The following is a 21970-nucleotide window of genomic DNA, read 5'->3' on the forward strand; positions in this document are numbered from 1 at the left end:
AAAGCTGTTACAGAAAGAAACAAGTTTTACAATCCCATTATTGTGAAGTTAAAGATGTATTTATAGCAATCTAACAGTCTTCCCAGTGACGGTCAAGTAATCATCATCGGCCAATGCACGAAGTGCTTCTTCAAACATTTCTTTAGTGACAGCCTGAAAGAAAGAACACTGAAGAGGATACTGCGCACGACAAACACAAGCATTGCTCCATCTTATCCATTCTCCTCTTCAGATTCACCATGCAAAACATTTTCAGAGGAAAGTTCCAGTGTGAAGCCACTGAGTTAGCACATTAATCATACTAATACATTTTGATATATGTTCTAAGCCATTCCCCAAAGAGATCTATAGTGGTAGATAAGCCTCCCTGAAAGACAGCTTGACTGTTAGCACAGAGGTTTGGAGCCAGACTAAACTAGCAATTTCTACCGATTCGCCCATCCTGCTGCAGACCCCCCCATGTCATTCCTTGGAGTCCCCCGCCACCCAAGAGCAGCCAATCATGGAGCTCAGTGGGCTGCAGGGGGAGGACAGGAAACTTCAAGTCTGGATCCAACCCTAAATCTCCCCTGCAGGGTGTAGTTGTTGGAAATTGGGCAAGTTTAATATCACACGCTCAGTTTAAGCGGGGCGACAGTACAACAACAATTAATACGGTCACTGACCAGCAGAAAAAAACAGCAGTACACTGGTGATAACTCACTCCAGAAAGTAATTGCCTCTTTTGGTGTTTATCATTTTGCATGCTATGCCAATTTCCTACAGTGGCCATTAAACTGGGAGGGGTCATATTCATTGTATTATGAAATAATTTCTACTCTCTATAGAAATGTGCTATGTCTACTGCTTACTCCAGCATTGCATAGCTTTCCCTCCCTCCATTTTGAAACCTCTTCCTCTACGCCAACCTAGGAGACCACCTTAACGCATCACAATATACTGTAAGTATTGAAGGTGTCATCATTATCCCCCCTTTAATGACTATCCCTCTGAAATTGTTTCCTGTGATTTTAATTAACTTTAAATTGAGGCAATATCAGATTTTTTTGGACCATGAGGAAGCAAACACCACCAGCATAGCATGCAAGCCTTTAAACAAAACTGAGAACTTACCATTTCAGATTGTGCACGTAGATCATCAAAAAGCTGTTGGTATCTTAAAGCTGGGGTTTTACCCTTAGTCTGAATTAGTTTCTTCAAAGCTTGAGCCAGTTCTTCTTTGCGTTTACGGGCAGTAGCACTCATGCCTTAAAAAAACAGAGGACAGGTCTGAATTCTTACTTTCCAAGCAACAAAAAGACAAGAGTCACTGGAAAAGACAATAATGCTAGGCAAAGTTGAAGGCAGTAGGAAAACGGACCCAACACAAAATGGACTGACGCAAAGGAAGCCATGGCCCATAGTTTGCAAGACCTAAGCAAGGCTGTTGATGATAGGACATTTTGGAGGACATTGATTCATGGGGTTGCCATGAGTTGGAGGCGACTTGACCGCACTTAACACATACACAAGCGATGAAAGAGTCAAACTACAAAATTTAAAACTGCCAGTGCTATAAATAAAACTCTTTTCACAGATTACTATATCAACCAATTATGGAATAATTGATCATAGTGGGCATTATTTAAGCAGCACATGAATGAAAAATCCCACAAGTTAATTCATTCTTAGATATGGACCTGTAGTGAGAATAGATATGTCCACAATTCCAGTTCTTGGATCAGTAGCAGATTGCTTTAGGGCCTCACGATGAAGACGTTTGGCTTCTTCCACATCTATTGTTTCCACCTTGTTAGAAAAGCGCACTTTAGCATGAGCTTCTGCCAGGCGTATCAAAGATTCCAGCTGTCGAGGATATGCAGAAACCATTCCTCTACCACTTCCAATCTTCCTCATATCTACATACGCCTTATATGAAGAGAAAGGGGGGAAAGTATCCTTACATACATGTTTAAATACAAAGATACCACTTAAATCAGACCGTGACAACTTATCTTTGAACCTAGGAGCCAACAGAAAAATGTAAGTCCAGAGTTATCCATACAAAATACAAACTTTTCTCTGTCATATTAAGAAACTTTCATGTTGCAAGTTATGAATGGTATTGCCAATTAGCCTGAAGAAAAATGTCCTATTCCTTTAATAAAGGATTAATCAAACATTATTTAGCTACCAGGTGATATTATTTACCTCCATGCTACAAAGAGCTTCAACCATCCATTACTACACATCAAGCCTCTATTATTGGGGCAGGATATTTTTCTCCACACCAATTGGCAACCCGAAACGCAACAGGTCAGGCCTTACTCTAAGAGGTTAAATGATCAGTTGTGAAGAGCAGGGCCTTTACTGAAGCTGGTGCAAAGCTCTAGAATGCCTTCCTGAATAAGGTACACAGAGCTGCTTCTTCCTCGTTGTCTTTCAGATGGGGTGCAAAATGTTTTGTGCTTGGGAGGATATTTTCCTGAAGAGGCACAGTTCGGGAATAACTTGAAAACTTTTGCCCAACCCCTTAATTCCCCTCCACTAGAATGAACACACATTCTTCTCCAGTTTTTCCCCACCACCATTTTCTCTCACCTCTTTTTCTCATCCTCCTTGTCTCAGATTGCAAGCGCCTTGGGGCAGGGGCTTGTGCTCTGTAAAGCATCATGCTCATTGACTGTTCTGTGTAATTAAACACCCACCATTTATTTAGCTGAATGTAAATAAACTATGCCTAACTAATGGGTTCCAGTGGGATAGCCATGTTAAATTTGTGTTGACAAAAAAAGAAGCCTCTGGCACCTAAGAGACATGTATTGCTGCATAAGCTTTTGCAAATCCAAGCCTCTTTGGTTTAAGCTAATGCTGTTAAGGCAGGCCAGCCGCTATCACTAGACTGCTATGTAACTAGAATGGAAGTAAAGGAAGAAAAATACTCAAGAATTTTTTCAACTCAGGAAAGGAATCCTTTGGAGGAGGGTGTATAGATTTTAAAGGGGAGCCTCCCACTTCAGCGATTCAGTAAATCTGGTTCATAATCTTGCATAATTATTACACCAAGTCTGAATATAAAACTGCTCATGATCTACTCTATTATTTGTGCTCTGAATGATTCCAATGCCACTCAAAGTTGGCTTGAAGACTGAAAGACTTGTTGCTTCCTTTCCATGTCAGGTTTATCCACCCCCGGGTGGGGGGAAGTCTCTTACCTTTGCCCACCTCACCAAAAACACACCTGCCTCGCTTCAGCTTTCCCCTGGCTGCTGCAGGAGACAGCAAAAGTTCCCAAAGGCAAAAGTCTTTTTAAGTGTTGTTGCTGCTGTTAAGCAGACTAGGAGAGTAGGCTGCGATTGAGTTCTGTTTGCAGCAGAGCTGATATCTGAGCATTGCATTTGCCCTGTGCTAGAAGTTTTGCAGAGCATTCCTTTTATGACTCTAGGCCTCCTGCCGGGAGAAAAGTTGCTGTCCTGTGCACCGCAATATCTAGGTTTTTCCCAGAAGTGATGTAGGATAGCTCTATGAATTGCTGGAAACTCGATGTCATGGCCTGGCAACCCTGGTTAACTCCCCCTGTCCCTCCTCCTTTTAAACTCTGTAACAGAGTTTACAGGCTGAAGGACAGCAGAGCTCTAGGTGCCATGCGCAAACTTCAGGGGCCATTGGGGACCTGGAATTGTTGAGGCCTGACTTAAATGAATAGATGCCCACAGAGGCTTTGTATCTTATTGCATGGAAAAAGTGTGTACCTTGACATTTTGCCAAAGGCAGTTTCCTATACCTGATTCTACAATATGACCAGTAGTAAACATAGTACCTTTTACTGATACTATAAAAATACACAATCCAGTTCCAATGCATTAAAAAGCAACATGAGGGTAAGGACTTCTTTTTAAAGAAATTGAAAAGAAGACTGGGAGTACTAAAGCTATTTATTCCATAAAGTTGTTGGAGTGAAAAAGTGTTAACACGCTCTTACCTCAATAAGAGCTTGACTTGCTTCTTCACTCAGTCGTGGATTGACATATCTACGAGCATAAGCAAGGTAATCTCTCAAAACCGCCATATCCATGTACTCCTCTTCTGCTTGCTCTTCAGTTTGATAGTACAAGGCAACCAAGTGATGAGCCAAACGTCTATCATATGCTTCATCTCGAGGGTCCAGCATCAGGAAAATGAGATCAAATCTGTTGGAAGAACATGAACTGAACAACTTTTCCAAAATTAAAACTTCTAACTCCTCTCCTTATTATAGGGGTGGAAACCTATGTTTTGTTCCCACTCCACAATTTCTAGCCTGGAGTGCAGTGACCAACCTCAGAATTTCAGCTTAAACTGGCAATCTATATAGATTTCCATGCAGTATCCAAAGAACTGCCCATTGCTCTCAATATCCATAGAAAACCAAATGCATCCCACAGGAGTATACAACATAAGAGTTTTTAATGTTTTAGAGGATAGCTAAAAGGCTTCTACCATTACTGTTCCAAAAATCACAGTGATGACTTGCTAACCAAAAGAAGGAAATGCAATTATTTTATGCAGACAGAATATACAGCAATAAAATATAAACTCAAGATATACCTAGATAACAATGTATGGGGAAGCTGGATGTTTTCAATGGTAGTTTTCTTTGGATTCCACTGAGATTCTATAGGATTAGCAGCTGCCAGGATGGAGGTACGAGCATTCAATTGGCAAATAATTCCAGCCTGGTGGAAAGGAAAGAGCTGAGATTTAGCTATATTTCTGGAAGTCAGAAATGGTTATCATTTCAGGTGTGAGCTTCAGCAATGAATTTCAATGCTACTTATAAACATTGTTATCCCATATTTCCATTGACAATGTCAGCCCCCAAGACCGGTCAGGCCCTGACCTGGATGAACCAGGCTAGCCTGATCTCGTCAGATTTCAGAAGCTAAGCTGGGTTGGCCTTGGTTAGTATTTGTATGGGAGACACAAAGGAATATCAGGGTCACTATGCAGAGGAAGGCGATGACAAACCAATTCTATTGGTCTCTTGCCCTGAAATCCCTACTTCAGGGGTGCTGAACTCAATTGTTATGGGGGCCAGATATGACATAAATGTCATTTGGTTGGGCTGGGCCATGCCTCGCCAGCCCAGATCGAGAGTGGAGGGCGGGGGATGGCTGCCTGGTGGGCTGGATAAGAGCTCTCAGTAGACCGGCTCTGGCCCGAGGGCCTTATGCACCCCTGCCCTACTGGGTTGCCATAGTCGGCTACGACTTGACAACACTTGACACACACACAAGGCAGCTCACGATCCATAAAAACAATAGTTCTGTAAGGCTCAATTCCCCCTTTTAACAATGTGCTTAAATGAACTAATTCTCAAAATCGTTTTGTATGCATGTGTTCAGATCAATCTCAACCATTTCATAGACTCTAGCTCAGGGGTCTGCAAACTGCGGCTCCCGAGCCACATGCGGCTCTTTGGCCCGTTGAGTGCGGCTCTCCGAACTTGGTTCGGAGCCTCTGCTCTCGCGCCTGCTTGCGCTGGCAGCCGGGCTGCGGAGCCGGTGCGCCTGAGAGCGAGCGCGAGAGAGCAGGCGAGCGGGCGTGCTGTCTCTCCCCCCCCCCCCGCCGTGGAGAATGGCCAGGTCCCCCTCCCTTTCCCTTTCCGCCGTGGAGAATGGCCAGGTCCCCCTTTCCCTCCCCTCTAACCGCGCGATTGCTGGGCGGGCGGCTCGGCGGTTCCTGCCCCCCCCGCCTATCAGCTGTTGGGCAGGGCGGGCTTCCTTTGGTAGACCTGGCCTCCGGCTGAGTCCCATTGGGAGGCCATGTCTACCCACTGGCTTTCTTGGCGGGAGACCTGGACTCCAAGGAGGGGGAAAAGTCCCCCTTCAGAGGCCAGGTCTACCAATTGGCTTCTACGGGCCTCCGGAGGCCAGGTCTACTGCCAAGAAAGCCAATGGGTAGACCTGGCCTCCTAATGGGACTCAGCCGGAGGCCAGATCTACCAATAGGCTTTTATGGCGGTAGACCAGGCCTCCAGACGAGGACTCCAGACGGGGAGGGGGAAATGGCAGGGACTTACAATTTAATTTTTATCAATAAATAAGATCACTATTAAGTATGATATCAAGTTTTATTCGGTGTATCTATAGTTTAATTAAGACTTAAAACTTTAATTAAAGTTTATTAAGTTAATAAACATTGTACCTACCTATATAGTTTAAGTTTAAGAAATTTGGCTCTCAAAAGAAATCTCAATCGTTCTACTGTTGATATTTGGCTCTTTTGACGAATGAGTTTGCCGACCCCTGCTCTAGCTTAGTTATTGCAGATATGAACTCTGTAAAGCACAACCCCCATGAACAGCACTATATAAATAAGCGTGTTTTAAGGTAAAACCTTTACCTTGGCAATAGAAAGTGTTTGTTGTTCCATGACTTCATGAAGCATGGACCTGGTACTTTCATTCATTTTGTCAAACTCATCAATACAGCAAATGCCGTTGTCACTTAGAACCAAGGCTCCCGTCTGTAAAACTAACTGTCTTGTTTCAGGATCCTTCATCACATATGCTGTAAGACCAACAGCACTCGAACCTTTCCCAGATGTATACTGCCCTCTGGGAACCAAGTTATAGACATATTGAAGCAACTGTGACTTGCTTGTGCCAGGATCACCACAGAGCAGAATGTTGATCTCTGCACGAAAATTTCCTCTTCCAGTATGACTGAAATCCTTCCTTGATCCTCCAAACAGCTGAAGGAGGATGCCCTGCAAAACCAAGACTTTCGGTTACCACAGATGAAATAATTTATGCATATATGAACATGTGCAATATAGTATCTTCTGATTGGAGCCACTCCAGAGGACTTAATTCATTACACTTTATTCTGTCCTCTTTACACAGAGGCCAGATTTAGGGCAAAAACGCACGGTCACTTTATCCTCCTTTAATCCCTGTTTTAGCCAGGATCGAACGCACATTAGGCGAAACACATGCGTTCGATCCTGGCTGAATCCTGGCTGAAACAGGGATTAAAGGAGGATAAAGCAACCATGCGTGTTCGCCCTTAATTTTTTTGGAGCGTTTCTAAAGGGCCTAAATCTTTTTCCAGATCCAGAGAAGCTGCTCTTTCTCCTATCTATCAGATGCCAATCCTGATGTTTCCTACAAAGTGTCACTCTTTTCAGAAGCCAAGAAAATCCATGCTAAAGCTGTTTTTAATCAGGGAACTTAACATATTTAATGGCTGTTACCGCACTAGGTATTCCCAGCAATGTATTAAGAGTTTGAAAATGTTATAAAAAACATCGCTTTAAAAGGGTTTTTGGATGCCACAGCTAAAAAATGGTTGGAAGACGTCTTCACAGCTAAAGGGGCCAAAGTGCGAACAGTATTTTTTATAACATTTTCAAACTCTTAATACATAGCTGGGAATACATGGAAAGTGCAAACAGTATTTTTCATAACATTTTCAAACTCTTAATACATCGCTGGGAATACCTAGTGCAATAACAGCCAATGACTAGCTTCTTGGGGGTCAGACTGTTTTAAAGTTACTTCAGTGTCATTTTATGTTATGTTAATGTTTTGTATGAATCATAGAATTGGAAAGGACCACCAGGGCCATCAAGTCCAACTCCCTGCACAATGCAGGAAATTCACAACTACCTCCCCCCTCCACACCCCTAGTGACCAGAAGATGCCCAAGATGCCCTCCCTCTTATCATCTGCCTAAGGTCACAGAATCAGCATTGCTGACAGATGGCCATCTAACCTCTTCTTAAAAACCTCCAGGGAAGGAGAGCTTACCACCTCCCGAGGAAGCCTGTTCCACTGAGGAACCGCTCTGTTAGAAAATTCTTCCTAATGTCTAGACGGAAACTCTTTTGATTTAATTTCAACCCGTTGGTTCTGGTCCGACCTTCTTGAGCAACAGAAAACAACTCGGCACCCTCCTCTATATGACTGCCCTTCAAGTACTTGAACATGGTTACCATATCCCCTCTCAGTCTTCTCCTCTTCAGGCTAAACATACCCAGCTCCTTCAACCTTTCCTCATAGGACTTGGTCTCCAGACCCCTCACCATCTTTGTTGCCCTTCTCTGGACCCGTTCCAGCTTGTCTACATCTTTCTTAAATTGTGGTGCCCCAAACTGAACACAGTAGTCTAGTTGAGGTCTAACCAGAGCAGAGTAAAGCGATACCATCACTTCGCGTGATCTGGACACTATACTTCTGTTGATGCAGCCCAAGACTGCATTTGCCTTTTTAGTTACAGCATCACACTGCTGACTCATGTTCAGTGTTTGGTCTACTAAGACCCCAAGATCCTTTTCACACACACTACTGCTCAAACAAGTCTCCCCCATCCTATAATTATGCATTTGATTTTTCCTACCTAAATGCAGAACTTTACATTTATCTTTGTTGAAGTGCATTTTATTAGTTCTAGCCCATTTCTCCAGCCTGTCAAGATCATCCTGCATCTTGGCTCTGTCTTCTACTGTATGATAGATTGTGATGGCCTTTGGCCACAAACAATAAACTTTATCACTAGTATCTTCTGATATAGCCAAACAGAAGCGTGGGAGAAACTTGTATGTGAAAAAATCCAACAAGGCAGAGGGCTGCATTTGAATGATTCAAGTAGATACAGCATCATCTCACAGAAAAGCAACTCCCATGCAGCTGCATGCTTGTCCAGCTGGTACCACTCTTACAGGTCAGTGAATTAACACACAAGGACTTCTGCCTTAACTCAGATTCAGCGCCAGATCATTCTGGATTCCCAATTAACACCAAGCATTTGCTTGCTATTGCTCCTCAAAATATGAAATCCAGGACTGCTACTTTTTATAGTCAGTGCAGCTTTAGAAGTAACAGCACAGACAGGTTTTGTTATTTAAAGAAAGCAAGTGTAGCTACGTCAGTGAAAATGCACTTCCTTTGACTAGAAGTTCCTAAGGCAACAAGGATGCAATTTGTCATATCAATTAAATGAAGAGCAAAGTTCAAAAAAGATTTGATTTCCTTTGGGCTTCCTAGAAGAAACTGCCAACTAACACATTTCTGCTCAGTAGTTGATGCCAAATGAAGTTGATTCTCATTTAATTTGGTGCACATTAATTAACTGGGAAACTTGAAAGCGTACACATTTATATCAACAGGAATTGGTACCGTATTTGTTTATACCCTGCTTTTCAGCCAGACTAATTCCCCCAGGCAGCTGTATCTGCAAAACCTAGCACAAAATACCAGTAATTTGGTGATAAAATGTATGTCAAAAATAGAAGGAGGGGGCCCTTTGGCAAGAAGCCAGCAAGTTAGCCTCCTTGTCGTCACTTAATTTATTTCTTTCCTGTGTTCTGGTTTTCTTTTGCCATAGTTCACCTGTCCAGCCTATTCCATTTTTTAATTAAAAAGCCAATGGGAAACCCAATGAGTATTCTGATGACTGAAGAAGAATCTGTTCTATTCGAATAAGCTTCATCAAAATCTGCAGCAAACTGCTAGGGTCTAGCATTAAAAACAAGCCACTGGACATAAGAAGCATAAGAACTACTTATTAAACAGAAATAGACATTATAAAGCTGATAAGATGTTTTTTAAAAACCCTCTAGTTAAAAGCCTGGGTAAAAAGATGTGTTTTGGCTAGGTGCCTAAAATAAAGCAAACACCAGGCAGGCCTCAAGGAGGGCATTCCAAAGGCTAGGTGCCACCACAGAAAATGCCCTGACTCCACCTGCCTCACCTCTGAAGGCAGGGGCAAGGAGAGCAGGGCTTGAGATGCACATCTTAACTGGTGAACTTGATAAAGATGGTGCTTCAGGTACCCTGGCTCCAAGCCAGTTATGGCCTTCAAGTTAATAATCAGGACTTTGAATTGTGCCTGGAAACAAATGGGTAACCAGTGCAGATCTTTCAGCACAGGAGTAATATAATCCCTGTAGCCAGCCTGACAGTAGCCTGACTGCCAACTGTTCAACCGATTGAGGTTTCCAGACCATTTCCATGTATGGTGCATTACAGTGATTTCACCTGGATGGATCACTGTGGCCAGATCATGCTTTTGAGGAACAGTGAACCACCCAGAGCTGATAAAAAGCACTATATGCCATGGAGGAGACCTGAGCCTCCAACCGTAGGTCAGGATCCAGTAGCACCCCTGAAACTACAAACTTGCTCCTTCAGGGGAGTGTAAAGTCCTCCAGGACAGGCTGGCCCTGCAGTCCCCGAACAGCTTCTTCATTGACCAACAGCACCTCAGTCTTGTCACGACTGAGCATCAGTTAGCGGAGAGTGTCTTTGCAGCTGTCAGCCTCTGGAGGGTGAAGGTGTGAATGGTTGACTAACCGTTGGGCCCTATGGTCCTCTCGGCAAGAACGGTCTCCATCTCAGAAGCATATCCCAATGAAAATAAACCAGGCTGAAAAATTATGCGAATGAGCCTTGGACTCCTGTGACTCCTCTTGCACTTCTATGTCCAACCCCTTTCACAGCAAGCCACCCATTCTGGTCAGTGGAAAACTAATTAGAGCATAGCGTGGCTGAAGTGTGTATGCAAGCCCAAGGCCTGCTCATAGCATTATGTTTTGTTTGACTCAAAGCCAAAGACCTGGGTGCAGTTCATTAATATGGCAAACAAAGTAACCTCAATATGTTGAAGTTCTGCTTACCTTCTTAATATCATCATGTTCATAAATACTAGAGGCGAGTGCTGAAGAAAGCCTGTCATAAATATCTGGTTTCCGAGAAAGCTCCTGAAGCATTTTTTCACGTTCTTCTGTAAACAATGTCTGTTCTGTTTCATCTTCCATGCCGTGCAAACGTTTTGAATCCGTTTTACAGTAATGGATAACATCAATGTGGGTTTTGTAGACAGATCTTACATTGCTCATCTTTGGAATGACACGGACGGGGACTGCTCGGTAGATACCTATTCCAATACGAAGTCGTTTTATAACTGCAGAGAGATATCACACATCCTCTCCCCACAAATGTCAACAGCCAGCTTTAAAATTTTGGGTGGGCTACATACCCACTCAGTGAAAATTTTGAAATATATTAAATAGTATATTTTAAATTCTGAAATAAGGTTGTCCACGTTGCACACATGGTTTAGTATGGTTACACCAAGCTGGCTTAAAATCAACAGAAACATGGAGGTTCAAAATAGCGCATAATATCCATAGAGTAGATAACAGAATATATGTAACACAAATTTTATAAGAACGTGAACAATATTTATAGTTTCTGGACAAGTGGAAGCAACTCTGTACATAACAGCAACTATGTAATTATAGCTGAGAATTAAAAGATATATGCCTTTACTGTACCATAACTCTATCTCTTTGAGTTCACCATTTCTGAACTATCAAAACCAATCCCCTCACCTTACCGCAGACTAGGTTACTTCTTCATTTATTTAAGAAAGGCAGTCACTAGTGTTCAACCATTCCTCTTACCTGTAACGTTAACTCGGTCACCAGGCTGAACCTTATCAACTAGATCATTGTGAGCAAAAAGAACTATAGTGTATGGTGTCTGCCCAGCTGGCATATCTTCTGGAGACTCCTGCAATTTGATCTGACATAAGAATGGTATTACATTAAAATGCACCAATATTTATTTCATTGGACTACATAGCAGTAAGAAATATTGTATGCAAACTTTTCATGCTATATATATTCTTTACACCTAGTTGAGAGCAAGTAACAATACATCTTTCCAAAGCTTCACAAGTGTGCACCTGTTTAATATTAAATAGGTGTTATTCTCTCTATGTAAATGAGCATCTCTAGAATGGGATGATTAGTCTATGAAAACAGTTTGCTGTTAAAAATAAAGCATATAAAAACTTTATAGCATACACAAGGAGCAACATACCATTTGTTTATCTGAGAACATAGAGCGATTGTGAATCAAAGCCATACTATGTGAGGTATTACAGTTCTTGCACACTGATGGCTCAGCAATCCTCCCACGGTCGATTTCCACTCTTGTTGTGAAAGCACAGACTTGGCACTTGAAGAAAGCTTCTTGCATTTCTGGAATTAACTGGGAGCTTCTGATCACCATGCCAGTTATAGTGATAAGCTGGTCAATATCTACACGGAATACAAAAAAGAAAACATGTTTAAATAGGGTTCTTACATAGTTAACAACATAGACCAGGGGTGTCGAACTCAATTGTTACGAGGGCCAGATATGACATATGTCACTTGATTGGGCCGGGCATGCCTCGCCAGCCCACATCGAAAGTGTGTGTGTGTGGGGTGGCTGCCTCGTGGGCTGGATAAGAGCTCTCAAGGGGCCGGATCCGGCCTGCGGGCCTTATGTTTGACACCCCTGACATAGACCCTAAGGAACAACTAGTACATAATGTCTGCCTGACATCTCTAGCAAGATATACTGAACAGTCCCATGATTCTTGAGAACTGGAATTAAGCAACCTTCATCATGGAATTTTGTGATTAAGTATAAACCTTCTACTTGCTTTGCTCACCAGGAGATTACCGTATGTACTCATGTATAAGCCGAGTTTTTCAGCATATTTTTTATGCTGAAAAAGCCCCCCTCGGCTTATACTCGAGTGAGGGTCCCACTTACCTGTTCTCCGGTGCAGTGCGGGTGTTCTCCAGCTGAGGGGGGGGGGGATTCGGTGGTTATGAGGAGGGAAAGCAGTGTTGGGGGAGGGGCGCCTCCGACCCCCCCTCCTCCTCAGAGAGTTCCGGCAGCCACCGCCACGGAGCGGCGAGGATGGAAGAGGAGGAGAAGGGGGGGGGGAGAATGAAGGCCCGACGCCGAGGGGGAGCACGCGCACGGCGTAGGATGAGGGGGCGTGGCTGGGGCGGGGGAGCGCGTGTTAGGGCTCATAATATACACGCTGCGTTGTGTACGCACTGTGTTACTGTATTATTGGTATCTATTTTTATTTTGAAATTTACCAGTAGCTGCTGCATTTCCCACCCTAGGCTTATACTCGAGTCAATAGGTTTTCTCAGTTTTTTTGCTAAAATTAGGTGCCTCGGCTTATATTCGGGTCGGCTTATACTCGAGTATATACGTAAGTAACTTCCTCTGTAGGGAGGCTGTAGATATTTTTGTGTCTTCTAAATCAGACACACTGTCCTTCGTAAATGTGCAACATATTGTCCAAATCGATAAGCATGTTACAATCAAACCTAAACACAGCCTTCCACCGAGACAGACCATCAGTCTAGATCAGTACATATAAGATGTGCCTCCTGAGGGCCTTTAACTGGAGATGACAGGAATAGAAACTGGGATCCTTTGCATGAAAAATACATGTTCCATCCACGAGCCATGGCCTCCTTTTCAGCATGGCTACTTCTCCAGCCTTCATTGATCTGAGAGAAAAAGCCAAACTATACATGATCCTGGGAATCCATGACTGAGAAAAACAGCTGTGGGGATATGGATTGAGGCTGTTTTGCCAGGGAAATTTTTTTTTAACTAACTGAAAATAGCTCCCCTGAGCTGCTTTAAGTTTATAGGAAAAAGAGAGATCCATATTTGTTTCCTTTCTTCCCTGCAGGGGGCTTCAAGGAGCCAGGATGCGGACTGGAAGAGTTAAAAAAACAACAATATCAACCTTCAACAACAACAACCCTTCCCCAGCACTGTGGCCCCAATCTATAGATGCCCACACACGTTTTTGCAAAATGTTATACATCAGGCAATCCAATCATAAATCCTCAATGTTACATATAGCTTGTCATTAGTTTAATGTAATATTTTCTGATCAGGTTTAAGGTTTTGGTATAGACCTTCAAGGCCCTAAATGGTCTCGGACCTTCATACCTACAGGACTGCCTCTCCCCTCAAAGAGCATTACACTCTCCAAATAACAACTTTCTGGAGATCCCCAGCCTGAGAGACAATCAGGACCAGAGCCTTTTCGATTCAGGCTCCGGTCTGGTGGAACTCTGTCAGCTGAGACCCGGGCCCTGCTGACAGAGAGTTCCACCAGGCCGGAGCCTGAATTAACTCAATTCCACAGGGCCTGTAAGACGGAGTTGTTCTGCCAGGCCCATGGTTGAGGGCAGCAATGGTTCCCTCATGACTGGCCTCCCTGCACCTGATGCACCGCCTGTCAATTTCTGCATTTGCACTGGTCAATCTCCGCCTTCCACCTGGCCGGGACACCACCAAGTACTAACTTTAAATGGTGTCATTGGACTCATGGTTTAATGGTTAACTGTGAGGATGTATTTATTGGTTTTAATGATATTTATTGCAGAGATATTGTCTTTTTAATCTGATGTAAGCCGCCCTGAGCCCGACCTTGGTTGGGAAAGGGTGGCTTAAAAATCAAATAAATAAAAATAATATCATGACACTGCATTCAAACCATCTTACCTTCTGGATTCAGACTCCTCATGTTCTTGGTTTTTAATGCATTGTATGGTCGTACTTGAATTTGGTGTTCCAATACTGAGTCAGGGTAACGGTCAAAAAAAATTTCATTAGTAGCCATATCAAATGTTGGAATAATTTCCTGTATAAAGTAGACAGATAGATCTATCAATACTTGCTTCCACACCACACAATAAACCATACTTTAAGTCCACTGATTGCTAGACGGGATCATCACTGGCAATAATTTATACATCCTTTTTTAATATTGTAAGCCTGTGGCCAGGACCTGTATCTTCTTTTTAATTCTTGTGCAGAGACTAGTTTTTATTTTTAATGTAGATACTTCATAAATATTCGCAAATATCCATAGCAACTAATTCCACATTCTGTGAACTTGTGTATTTTTTAACAGCAACACCCAATGCTGCAATGTCAACTCTATAAAACCCAACAGGAGTTTCAAAAGCAATTTGCGATAAGACATGATGACAACTGCCTTTTTTTTCCAAAGGAAGAAAATTTAAATGTCTTGGGTACACATAATTTATTTTTAGATTTGTATCCCGCCCTCTATCCCAGCCAAAGTTGGGCTCAGGGCAGATTGTAGCAATTATTACAACTTAGCAGCAGCTATATAATTCTCCTTGATAGAAGCACTTCATTCCCCAAGTATCTTCATTTGAACTTAAACCAGGTATAATACAAGACTCATTCCATCTAGTGTGTTGTTAGTTCTATAGTTTAAGTTGATGGGACTATTTGAAACATCTGTTACGCTTACCTGGGGATAACATATCAGCTGTCTATAAAGATTTTCGTCAAATGATCTTAAATGGTCACAGTTTACATTCAGAAATGGCTCTCCAACCAAGTTTACCTGCAAAATATTGCATCGCACATTAACAATTATGCCTAAAAATTACAAACCAGGTTTAAACAATACTACTGCAGTATACCTCCTCCAGGCGCTGCATATACAGAGGCTCATTAAGGTCCAAACCAATGTTTTCATCTTCTTTAGCAGTTGGATCAATAAAGCGTTGGAGAAATCTCTGAACAATGAAATAACAATAATTAATTTGGTGTTTAAATTCAACCTGGAGAATTAAAACAGGCTAAAAATGCGATGAATTTCATGACCAAGTGATTCTTCCATTGATTATATTATTTCAAGTCATCTATTGAAAGTACTGTAATTATTTCACCACCATTAACTAAAAGCATTAGACAAATTTTTCTTGGGTAAAAAAGCTTCCATAGAGGTCTCTACATATTGATTTTCTATGTACCCATTACACTGGGTTGGGTCCTACTAGCTTCTGATCACCGAAAAAACTATGCCAGGGACAGAGGCAACAGAAAGGGGAGATTGAGTAGGAAAGCTAGCAGGATCTTATCCTGTGTCTCACTCTGAAACAATATTATTTTGTTTAAAAAGTACAACAAATTGGTAAGATTAAACACATTCTCACAAGTGTAACTGTTACTCACTGACCTGGAACTTTTCTTTGCATGAAGCCACATTGACATCAGTTCCCCAGATCACAAGCTTTTGCCCAAGAGAGGGCTCACTAGCCACTGCGTCTTCCTCTGTAGGCTAAGCACAAAAATAATTCATCAAGATTAAATCCTAAGCTCACTTATTGGAGAACAAATTTCACTGAATTCAATGGCAACACTTTCTTAGGAGTAAACACCCATAAGGATTTGGCTGTCCCCAACTTTGCCACAGGTGCCTCGACCGAGGGCAAGCCAGGTGCTGGACCCAGACAGCAACATACAGCATTTTTTCTGTTTTCTTTAATGGCCTTATTTTGGACACATAAACCACACTACAAACACTTAGGCGCTGATGCCATCTTAAGGGGGGAAGCTTTCAAGAAACTGAACACTGGTACCAATTTTTAGCCATTAAAACCTTCCTTATATCAACCACAAAAAACATTTTTTCATCATAGCTACCTGCAAAGTTCATCTGGAATAAGGGCTCATATGGAATCATCTTAACACTGCTATTTAATCGCTAACGGAAATTTGCGAAGTCTGTGACTTCAGCTCCAGAGAGTTTAGCAGGTGGCCAGCCTTCACATATCTAGGAAAACATTGGGGGTTACCGCATTATGTATTCCCAGCGATGTATTAAGAGTTTGAAAATGTTACAAAAAACATTGCTTTAAACGGGTTTTTGGATGCCACGGCTAAAAAAATGGTTGGAAGTCGTCTTCACAGCTACAGGGGCCAAACAAAGTGTGAACACTATTTTTTATAACATTTTCAAACTCTTAATACATCGCTGGGAATACATAATGCGGTAACCCCCATTATTGTTGTAGCCCTGTTTAGGCATATTAATACATTGCCTGCAACAATCTCAAGCCATCAGCTGCCAATTAACACTAAGCCAGACGAAAAACAACAGATAAGGAGTATTGTGGGGACATATTTAAACTTGTTCGTGTTTAAAACAGCTATTATCTGTCAGGGTCTTATCTATATCTACACATGCAACTAAAAATGTATTAATTTTACAATGTGTGGTTTTATATTTTATAAAATATTGAGATAATCAAACTCCAATACCTTTCCCTTTAATTACTGAAGTGGTTAACAGTATGGGGGATTTTCAGCTTTGCGAACTTTGCTGTTCTTGTATTGCTGAAGAGAAATAAGTAAATTTCCTCCCCTCACCCCCGCAGCTGGTATCATGCTTAATGCAACCTCCATTTTGTTCAGGAATTGATAGATGTCACCCATACAATCTGAAATACATACCGCATCAGAATGCAGATCCACCTGTCTGGCTTTGCGGACAGACCCCAGATCAGCCCTCTGTCTAATCGGAGTTCCTCGCACACCACTCCTTGGCGTTCCTTCCACTCTCGAGCTGGGAGTGCCATAGGTCAGTGGTGAGCTAATATCAAAGTCAACCGGAACTGTAGCAAATAAAATGAGATTTTAAAATAATGTATTTGTTACACAGGCTTGCTAACTTGTGCTTTCTAACACAAGACAGAAAATAACGTGACAACGCACATTGTTTGAGCTTGCCTGGCAAGCCAGGATTATAACTGGTTTCCAGTTAAGAAGTTTGGTTTATGAGGCAAGTTAAAACCAGTTGGCTGGTTCAGATGTGACAGCAAATTATCATTTTCTGCAAATCTGGAAGTAACTGCTCATCTCAGTGAATGAGCGTGAACCCAGAGATCCTCCAGACTCAAAGCAGGAACACATGGTCTTCATATTACATCTGAACCAAGCCTAGATCACACAAGTTAATGAAACTGAGGTATTGATTTACAACTGCACTGCATGTTGTGGGGGAGGATTCCCAACATCTACTGATATTGCATCACTGAAGACATTAATCTAGAGCACCTGAAATTATTTGAACACTACATCAATAGTGTAGCTTTCCACCTCCTGAAATGTATATTTGGGCTGAGCCAGAAGATTATGAGGTCCAGTTTTGTCAGCTGTCTGTGATGTATCACTGCAATCAAATTATTAGACATCATGCAAAGACGACGACACTGTAGGTATCATTACCCAAAATGGCCATCTCAGTCTGTCCAAAATCTGAATGTAGTGGTAGCAATGACATCACTCCTCTTTTCTTGCTGAGTTTGTAAGTGGGATATAAGTTCACATACCTTTTCAACTGTAAATGAATCTGGTTTCAACCTTCGTCTTGGACAGTTAGTTGAAACAGTTACAGAAAAAAGTTAAGATTGTTTTTTAATAGAGGTTAAGAGTTGAGATTGGCGTTCTTTTTAATAGAGGTTAAGAGTTGAGATTGGCCTTCTTATCTTGCTACATCAGATGTATTTCATATGCACCTGCTGATCAGCTTATTTGCACTTATGTTGCTTAACTCTTATTTATCTATAACCAACCAGATATCTAGACATAACCACATGACTGTAATAGATCAGATATAGAGAAAAATAAGATTGATATTTTTCTATAACTATACACTCTTGTGGCAAGCAAATAAGATTTCTCTGGCTGGAAGTCTCAGAAGACGAAAAGGTGAGATCTCTAGGTAACTTGGGCTTTTTTTGGATAATCCCTAAAACAGTGAGAAAAAAGGCGAAACTTTTTAAAACTATTACAAGCTATAATATGAATAAGCAATGCTAGGAACTTCAATAATTTTAGCAGTTATCTTCACAGTAATTGTAGGGTTAACTTTTTCATGTCTATATTTTTCTATTCTAAAAATGTATACAGGTGTTCTCAATTAATTAGCTATAACCACAACACATTGTTTCAATTGTTTACATATATAGATATTATTCTCTTCTAAGATGTCTACAGTCATAGTTCACCTAAAGTTAAGCACTTCCACACTGACTCCAATGGGAAAGTTAAGTGAGTACTTAAATCTTCCTCTCTGAAATCAATTAAAGTGCTTAATTTTGGCTGGATTGCATCCTATGTATATTTTATTATGTATTTTTGTTCATTCTTCTCAATGAAGGTTTCTAGTATTGCTGATGGTCCCCATATTTTCTGATTTTATTTTCTGGTCCCACTCCTTCATCTAGCTGTTTTCCACAATGGTTATAATTCTGAAAACAACAAATACCATAGGAAGCTATACACACTCTTGGAGCTAGAAAGCTTAGACTGATAGCCCAGGCAATATTTTCTTCCTCGGCATCCACTTCTTCCATAACCCAACACAAAGAGTAATAACTGTATTACAAAACTCTTTTTTAAATGTCACAAAATTATTTGTCACGAAATGAACACTCTGTTGCTACAAATAGCTTATGCAGTTCAAATCCAAAAGTACCTGAATTTTGGAACTGTGGTGGACTGGAGAAAATAGCATCTTGAACAACTGGGCTTTGTGTATCAACTGGTGGAGAAGTTGGCATTGATTGCAAGTCTCCTGTGGATGTGGAATCATCTGTGCGACGTCGCTGCGAAGGAGGGGATTGTACATCTTCAGCAAGAGCTGCAACAAAGGGAGAGTTATCTACCCACTATGCATTTATACCCTGTAAGTCAAATAAGTACGGGTATAAAACCCCCGTGGCGCAGAGTGGTAAGCTGCAGTACTGCAGTCCAAACTCTGCTCACGACCTGAGTTTGATCCCAACGGAAGTTGGTTTGAGGTAGCTGGCTCAAGGTTGACTCAGCCTTCCATACTTCCGAGGTAGGTAAAATGAGTACCCAGGTTTCTGGGGGTAAAGGGAAGACACTGGCAAACCACCCCGTAAACAAAGTCTGACTTGGAAACGTCGGGATGTGACGTCACCCCATGGGTCAGGAATGACCCAGTGCTTGCACAGGGGACCTTTACCTTTATAAAAACCGCTGGATAACACATATATACAGTTAATTCCACTTTACTTTTTATTCTTGTTTTCTCACCTTTGTTTTAAAAAGCAGTTAACCCAGAAACTTTTATAACTGAACGTAAAAATCATAATCCTATACACCCCCCACTTACTGTGTTAATTACTCTGTTCTCAAATGGGCCCAAGCAGCTTTGGAAGTGGCTTGGCTAAGGCTCAACTGGAGACAAGACTGGGGAAGGCTTTTCAACTAATCTGTTCAGAAAGTTAGCAAACAGTGATAAATGGGCTGACATGTAGCTGTGATGAGAACACTGTTCTCCTGCTTGGTTCAGCGGAAGAATGAATAACTAGTTGTGTTTGTTCCTGAGGGGAACACAGAGAATAACCTACTCTGCTATGTAGGAGTCCTTTTGCACTCTCCATCTCCGTAGAACTGATGTAAAACTAAAACTACTGCACAACAGATCTTTAGATTATAAGGTTTGCGTGAATTATTTGGATACTAGAGATTGGCAGATTAGAGGGGGAAAGGCTAGGCTTTGTTTATAATGACTATGAAACAATGTTTGTAAAGGATTTAATAGAATGATCTCGAGCTCTTGGTCCAACTTAGATTACAGAATAGCCAGAAGAAGAAATGCCAGCGTACACTACTCTGAGCTCCATCCCACCCATGGCAGGATTCATCCCCCCACTCCCTGCTCTGTAAAGATGCTTTATTACAAGCATAATCTTGGGTAGATAAAGACACCTTGGCAAGAAGCTTAACCTGTTGAATTTCCACCCATTCAGTTTCTAAAGGCACAGGAAAGTAACTTAGTTTCTCTTTTGGTAAAATGTCCCCACCTCAACCCCCCTCAAATGAACACAGAGGAGGAACAGGGCCTTGCAGGAGATCTGTGGGACAAAATTCACTAGGTACCTCTCTCCCAGTCCTGGAAATCATGTTTCAAAGCACCTAATATAACACGAAGGAGCTAGAAAATATTTTGAAGTGTAAGGATGTGTCACTGGCCACCAAGACTAGATTAATTCATGCCATCGTATTCCCTATTACTATGCATGGGTGTAAAAGCTGGACAGTGAAGAAAGCTGATAGGAAGAAAATAGATTCCTTTGAAATGTGGTGTTGGAGGAGAGGGTTACGGATTCCGCAGACTGCCAAAAAAACAAATCAGTGGGTTATAGATTAAATCAAGCCTGAACTGACCCTAGAAGCTAAAATGACTAAACTGAGGCTGTCGTATTTTGGTCACGCCATGAGACGACAAGAGTCACTGGAAAAGACAGTCCTGCTAGGAAAAGTGGAGGGCAGCAGGAAAAGAGGAAGTCCCAACAAGAGATGGACTGACTCGATAAAGGAAGCCACGGCCTTCAATTTGCAAGATCTGAACAAGGCTGTCAAAGATAGGACATTTTGGGACATCTCCATGAGTCGGAAGCGACTTGACGGCACTTAACACACACACACAATATAACAGGCATACTCCTCTGATCCTGGAGAGAAGAGGTGCAAACTACTTACGCGTAGGTGGATTCGTTCCGCCTCTGTGGCGTTTGCTGCTACGGCGGCTAGGGGTGGACGCTGGCGAGGACATGGCTCAGAGCCTCCTAAGGCGAGAGGGGAGAAGACAAACAGAACGAGCCGTAAGCGTCGCTTTAACTAGTATCCCAGGGCCATTGATGCACGGGAGGTTTTGCCTTGGATTTGCCGCTCTCTAGATGCACAGTTTTCTTATGCAAATTCTCAAAACTCAACAATAAATCCCCATTCAAACTTTGGAGAATTTGGATGGGGGAAACGTGCATCTGCAGAGTGGTAAATCCAAGGCAAAACCTCCCGTGCATAAACGGGCCCGGCCGTCTCCTGACCCTCGCGGAAACTTACAGGGGCACGTGCAGTTTTCACCGGACCGATCCAAACCCGCCGCCGGTTTGCTTTCTCTTTCAATGAGAGAAGGGGGAAAATTCCGCGCCAAATGATCACATGACCTCGAGGTTCGCGGGCTTTCCCACCAACCGCGCGATGGGAGATACCAACTCAGCCCGGAAAAGGGTGGCAAAAAAGCCATTTCCACCCAAAACTTGAGTGTGCGTTTGTGGAAGAAAGGACGTGTTTATCTATACCTACCAATGCGGTTCTGCGTCATGTGCGGACGCCTGTCTTCCAAACACTTCCATTCAACAGACGCTGTACCCTCGTCCTAATACTGGCACCCCCCCCCCATGTTTGACAGATCCCGCGGTCAGAGAGACGAGGAGGAATAGTCTATTACTATGAGCGGGGGGGAGAGGAAGAAAGAAAAACAACTGCACA

The 21970-nt window shown here is 42.2% G+C and overlaps 1 protein-coding gene across 1 annotated transcript; it reads right to left on the reverse strand.

The window, feature by feature from the left end:
• On the reverse strand, positions 1–21290 carry MCM4 (minichromosome maintenance complex component 4). The gene is made up of 16 exons (XM_056854478.1): positions 21179–21290; positions 19143–19307; positions 17117–17277; positions 15840–15941; positions 15301–15396; positions 15126–15221; positions 14345–14483; positions 11849–12069; positions 11428–11548; positions 10639–10898; positions 6364–6729; positions 4567–4694; positions 3962–4169; positions 1680–1908; positions 1114–1247; positions 1–153 (listed from the first exon to the last, which is right to left on the reverse strand). The coding sequence occupies exons 1-16, from the start codon at positions 21249–21251 to the stop codon at positions 61–63; spliced, it is 2592 nt and encodes an 863-aa protein (XP_056710456.1). The 5' UTR covers positions 21252–21290; the 3' UTR covers positions 1–60.
• Between the last annotated feature and the right edge of the window lie 680 nt (positions 21291–21970).

Source organism: Euleptes europaea, chromosome 8 (assembly GCF_029931775.1).
Source record: "Euleptes europaea isolate rEulEur1 chromosome 8, rEulEur1.hap1, whole genome shotgun sequence".
In the NCBI taxonomy this organism is placed as follows: Eukaryota; Metazoa; Chordata; class Lepidosauria; order Squamata; family Sphaerodactylidae; genus Euleptes; species Euleptes europaea.

Coding starts and splice junctions, on each gene's coding strand:
- MCM4 (XM_056854478.1), bottom strand. CDS start 21,251: ATGTCCTCGCCAGCGTCCACCCCTAGCCGCCGTAGCAGCAAACGCCAC. Junction 19,308..21,178: donor CGGAACGAATCCACCTACGC/GTAAGTAGTTTG, acceptor CCTTTGTTGCAG/CTCTTGCTGAAGATGTACAA. Junction 10,899..11,427: donor TGACCGAGTTAACGTTACAG/GTAAGAGGAATG, acceptor GTATTGGAATAG/GTATCTACCGAGCAGTCCCC.